At 44.7% G+C, this 6,052-nt stretch overlaps 1 protein-coding gene across 1 annotated transcript; it reads left to right on the top strand.

Annotated features, from left to right (window-relative positions):
* The first annotated feature begins 3,224 nt into the window (after positions 1 to 3,224).
* On the top strand, positions 3,225 to 5,842 carry LOC123100139 (polygalacturonase). The gene is made up of 9 exons (XM_044522114.1): positions 3,225 to 3,544; positions 3,640 to 3,777; positions 3,871 to 4,044; positions 4,147 to 4,167; positions 4,255 to 4,462; positions 4,596 to 4,677; positions 4,827 to 4,935; positions 5,138 to 5,254; positions 5,384 to 5,842. The coding sequence occupies exons 1-9, from the start codon at positions 3,320 to 3,322 to the stop codon at positions 5,609 to 5,611; spliced, it is 1,302 nt and encodes a 433-aa protein (XP_044378049.1). The 5' UTR covers positions 3,225 to 3,319; the 3' UTR covers positions 5,612 to 5,842.
* The last annotated feature ends 210 nt before the right edge of the window (positions 5,843 to 6,052 follow it).

Genomic DNA, 6,052 nt, shown 5'->3' with positions numbered 1-6,052 from the left:
CCAGTTAGATCGACTACTTTGTCTTGGACTACACCACCATGCCTTGTCATCACCATTCTTGAAGGGCTCGAGGGGACCCAAGTATCCCACTAAATATTGATCGAGCGTCCATTACAAATTCTCCAAGTATATCCCATCTTCAAAGTTTGAATTTCCGCAACGATTCTCTGCCAGGTGAACAAGGATCCCTTCTTCGGGTAGGCGTCCAATACATGAGTGTGGATGGGCAGATAGAAGGGATGATTTTATTCATTTCCAGATCTTAAAGACAGACATATCATAAACTGAATAGATTGTGCACAACTTGTATGAGTATTTCTTCTCCTTCCAACCTCAAATTATAATAATGGTGCGCTCATGGAAGTGAATAAAATCATCCCTTCTATCCGCCCATCCACACCGGTACTGCAAGGCATTTGTCTGTTAGAGCATCATTATCAATGTTTAGATGCAGACCATATCAACTCTAGTAATAGTATTTTTTTCGATAAAGGGCATTTCATTGAATTGAGTTATCGAGGTGATACAGTCGCATCAAAAGAATGCCCGGCCTCTGCATAACCAGATGCACACAGCCAACAAATCCAAGATCCGATAAAGCAACAAAACGAAACAGAGCTAAAAATAATCGTAAGTCGAGCCTAAGACGTGGCAGATCCTATTCGAAGCTCACACCACTATCCATGGGGGTAGAAAACCTCCCTGGTCATACGCTCCAACCGCATAGACACCATCATAAAAAGGTCTCTCTCCTCCGTCCTCTGCAGGATAGACCAAGTACGGAGCCATCGCGTATATATATGAATAACCTGCATGGTAGATGAAACACATTTATTATTAAAAACCACATCATTCCTGGTAAGCCACAATGCCCAGCATAAGGCACCCGCCCCCACAAGAATGTGTGCAGAAAATTGTTTTTGAATTCCCCTCAACCAATTGCCGAACATATTACGTGCACTACTTGGGGGGTATAGATTTGAAGCTATTTGAACTATGGCCCAAACTGACCGAGCAAACTTACACTCAAAAAATAAGTGTCTAATAGACTCGTCATGTTGGCAGAAGACACATTTTCTACTTCCCTGCCAGTTGCGTCGTGCCAAATTATCTCTAGTTAAGATGACCCCTCTATTTAGAAACCAGAGGAATATCCTCACTGTTAGAGGTATTTTGAGCTTCCACAATATCCTGTTATTAACCGGAACCTCGCTGTGAACCAGTGCATCATACATGGACTTAACGGAAAACTTGCCATTTTGATGCAATTTCCATCGAAAAATGTTCAGTTCACCTGACAGCTGAATGACCTCCAGTCGTATGAGTAATTTATTCCATGCTGCCAGGCGAGGTCCTAAAAGATCCCTATGGAGAGAAATATCCGGGTTTTCTTGTCCCAAAACTTGTTTGATCTGAAAAATTTATGTCTGACAATCCTGTACAAGCTAGGGTATTGCACATTGAGAGGGGTGGTCCCTAGCCAGGTGTCCTCCCAGAATCGGACCCGCGAACCGTCCCTAACCGAGAACGTTCCAAATTGGAAAAAGTATTCCTTAGCCAATTGTCCTTTTTTAGAACAATGTGTCTAGTACTTTTTTCACAGCGAAGTTGCATTGTTCACATTTGCCTTCATGAGAATTAGGGGATCATTACCAAATAACCAGGCCATGAGCGGCTTTTTTGTCACATCAATAACCATGGGAAGTTTTTCCTTTTCCTGAATTAGGGGATAATTACCAAATAACCAGGCCATGAGCAGCTTTTTCGTCACATCAATAACCATGGGAAGTTTTTCCTTTTCCTGAATGACATGGGTCTGTTTAAGCAACTTTTTTCGAAGAAAAAAGATGAACACTCTTAGAGCCGAACTCCTCAGGAAGGTGGACGCATTAAATCACCCCTCTCTTTGAGTGATACTCCATTACTTGGCATCGCGTTATTGTAAGGTGGTAATGAACCAAAGATGGAATACTTTCAATTTAGAGAGAAGTATGTTTTTGGTCCCTCAAATTCCCCAAAAGTTTAGACTTGGTCCCTCAAGATTTTTTGGTAGACATTTGGATCTTCAATTCTCAAAACTGGATAAGTTTGGTCCAAACCAGATTTTGACCGGGTTTGACCGATGAACAACAAATTCAAAAAATAGAATTTTTTTAAAAAAACCTGAATTTTTTAGCATCCAATATGCTCAAGTGCTCAAGGTACGTGCAAATTTTTGTTACGTTTGGACACACGAGGAGGTCGAAGCACATACAGATCTATTCTATGTGAACAATAAATTCAAAAAAATAGCAAAAGAAAAACGCAAATTTTGTGGAAAGCAAGATTCTTGGGTGCACTAGGTGCATGAATATTTGTATGATGTTTTGACATTCAAGGAGCTCGTGAAAACAAAAACAAAATTTGACTCATAAAAAAAAATCCAAAAATTGTTTTTTTATAGATCACCTCGGATGTTATTTGACCACAAAACTTTACATGCACCTAGTGCACCCAAGCATCTTGGTTTCCACAACATTTAAGTTTTTCTTTATTTTTTTGCTATTTTTTTGAATTTACAGTTCATCTAGAGCAGTTTTGTATTTTTTTTTCTTGCTACGAGCTCCTCGAGTGTTCAAACACTATGAAAATTAGCACACACCTTGAGCACTTGAGCATATTGGATGCCAAAAATATTAAGATTTTTTTGAATTTGTTTGTTATTTTTCAAATTTACTGTCCATCAGCGAAACCTGGTTAACGTAGTCAATCTGATTTTGGACCAAACTTACTCGGTTTTGAGACTTGTAGGACCAAATGTCTACCAAAAGTCTTGAGGGACCAAGTCTATACTTTTGGGGAATTCGAGGGACCAAAAGCATTTTTTTTCTCTTAAATTTACTCCATTTTTTTATAAAAAGAAAGGATAGGTAACTTACTCCATCATTTGGCATCGCATTATGACAAGACGGTAGTGAGTGAAAAAAAGGAAAACTTTAAATCTTTTTTTTTGTAAAAACAATTATTATTAATTGCCATCGGATGCTAAGTTTAGCATCAGTTTAGTTCTACTTGCTTTTAGCTAATTATTCTATAAACACTTAGCACGTGAATGGCAACCAATTCATCTCTCCCTTAGATTTCCTTTATCAAAACATCTAGGATCGGATGATGATCCAAGATCAACAGGCCAGCAGTAATTGCACGTCATATACATGCAAGAGGAACGAGTTATATATTTATCTGCAGCTGCAAGGACGTGCACTCTCTGCTCGTCCCTTCCTCTTCTCCTCCATAATCACCGAGTTAATCTCCTCCCCTGAGTGGCCGAGCTCCACTGATGGGTCCCAGGAAGTTTCTCTTGGCCACCATTACTACCGTATCAGTTCTTCTTTACATGTTTCCGCACTCCAATTCGGAGTCCGTAGCCCTCCCTCCCGAATCGGCCTATGGCCCAGCCGCAGAGAGTCCGGACGCGGGCGCGCCGGAGCTCAGCCCGGGGCCGCCGCCGATGTTATTCGACGTCGACGACTACGGCGCGTCGGCCGGCGGCGACGCCACCGAGGTATGTGAAACCAGCTAGCTAACCAGAGCTGCTCTGTTTCTTCCGAGATCTCCATGTAACAGCACTCCGGTCATGACCCGTGCGTGCGTTTACAGGCGTTTCTGGCGGCGTGGAAGGACGCCTGCAACTCCTCCTCCGACCCATCCCTGTTCCTCGTGCCCGAGGGGAAGACCTACCTCCTCATGCCCCTCAGCTTCGGCGGCCCCTGCAGGTCTACCACGATCACAGCAATGGTTAGTCAGGCCACCGGTGATCGATCACAATACTACGCATACCGTTCTCCTTCTGCATGCTCTGTTCGTGATGTTTATGTCGCGGGCGATCAGATCAGGGGAACGCTGGAGGCGCCGTCGAACCGGTCGGTGTGGCTCGACGGCGATCGCCGGGAGCGGTGGATCACGTTCGAGGACGTCGACGGCCTGCACGTCATGGGCGGCGGGACGCTCAACGGGCACGGGCAGGAGTGGTGGATCAACTCGTGCAAGGTCAACAAATCCATGGTACGCGCGTGCTCCTCCTACCTCCGCTTCCGCTGTATACATTTCTGCGACAGAGGGAACCTGACTCACCGAGCCTGCATCTCCTTCTCCCTCTTCCGTCAGAAATGCGTCGCCGGCCCGACGGTACGTTCTTGACACCGAGATTTCTCCTGGTTGCATATGTAGTACGGCGAAGGAAATGTTCTTCATCGGTGTGCAAAAAATTTGCAGGCCATGTACTTCAGAAGCTGCAACCATCTGGTGGTGGACGACCTGGAGGTGAAGGACAGCATGCAGATGCACGTCGTGATCGCCTCCTGCTGGAAAGCAGCCGTCTCGCGGCTGTTCGTCACCGCGCCGGGGTGGAGCCCCAACACCGACGGGATCCACGTATCCAACAGCAGAGAGGTGTCCATAACCAACTGCATCATCAGCACAGGTACACTCCAATGCACATACATATGCATGAAAACATCATCCGATTCATTTATCCAGTCGTATCATGCGATCGATTTTGGCGAGCTTTGGTTGGTCACTGTATTTTTCCTCTTGTTTTTGTGAACTTTCTACAGGTGATGACTGCATATCCATTGTGTCTGGCTCAGAGTTTGTGCGGGCATCAGGCATATATTGTGGGCCGGGCCATGGAATAAGGTTCGTATTTGTATTTGACGCCTGCACTGTCCAAATGGTCAACATTAATTTGAATTTGACGCCTCCAATGTCGCTAGAAGCCACTGAGATAAGACACTGTACAAAGGGTTTCTGACGTTCTGTTGGCATTGGTTGCCCTCGCCCCGCAGCATTGGCAGCCTAGGAGCGAACAAATCGCTGGCCCATGTCTCTGACGTGCTGGTGGAGAAGGCCACGCTGGTGGGCACAACCAACGGTGTGCGGATCAAAACATGGCAGGTAATGCATGACCTCCTCGCTGCCATGCCACGGAAACCTCCAAAATCTCTTGTGTTTTTGAAATTTGAGCACCATGGTACTCTACGCGCTCTCACTACAAATACAGTTCAGTTGCCTGAATATTCGCCCGTACAATCATCTGCTACTCCATTACAAATACCTACGCTCACGGGGTCAATGCTTCTTATGATTCCACTGACAGGGAGGAGAAGGGTCTGCAGAGAGGATTACTTTCCAAGACATAAAGATGTACAATGTCACTAACCCTATAATCATTGACCAGAACTACTGTGACTCCAAGAAACCATGCTCCGAGGAGGTACTTTTCCTACAGTAAATCCAAATATCTTTCCCTGATTTCTCATCCACATCTTTCTAGCAGTTGACAAGTTTCTTTAACATACTCCCTTAAAAAGTTTTTAACACACAGTAAAACCCTTTTTTTCAGGACTCAGCTGTTGCCATAAGTGACATACGCTACAACAACATACACGGAACCAGTTTATCGAAAGTTGCGGTGAAATTCATTTGCAGCAGCGCTGTCCATTGCGATGGCATAGTGATGCAAGATGTTTCTTTGGTCGGGCAAAAGGGGGCCTACCTTAAATGTTCCTCCGTGAACGCCAGAGTTATAACACCAGGATTCAACTCCCCTTATTGCACCGCGGACATGTAGTTTGTTTTTCTAGTAGTAGTACACAAGTTTTGCCCATTTTATACTCTGTTTTGTAGAGGGTGTTTAGCCCCAGGGGGTACTTTTTTAGGGAGTTTTGGTAGTATTTACTAGTCCAAAAGTACCCTCGGCACCCCCATGTACTGACATACAACAAACAAATCAAATCATCGTGCGGAGACTTTTCACATGTGCTTGTGTGGCTAATTGTATGTCGGTTTGAAATTTTGAATATGAACGGGGAGACGGACGTACAGACACATGTGCAGGCAGGCAGGCAGAGCACTTAGACTTTAGTTGTGTACTTGTGTACGCTGAACGCTAGTCCACTGTACGCATGTGCTTTGCACGACTGTGAGAAGGAATATGGATGACGTCCGGTGCAATCCATCCATCCATTGGTGTAAAAAGGTAGTAAAACGTCCGCAAAAGGGCTGGCTAGTT

This window comes from Triticum aestivum, chromosome 4D (assembly GCF_018294505.1).
Source record: "Triticum aestivum cultivar Chinese Spring chromosome 4D, IWGSC CS RefSeq v2.1, whole genome shotgun sequence".
NCBI classification, from domain to species: domain Eukaryota; kingdom Viridiplantae; phylum Streptophyta; class Magnoliopsida; order Poales; family Poaceae; genus Triticum; species Triticum aestivum.
Note: the sequence above shows the minus strand (reverse complement) of the source record. Positions and strands in the feature narration are given on the sequence as shown.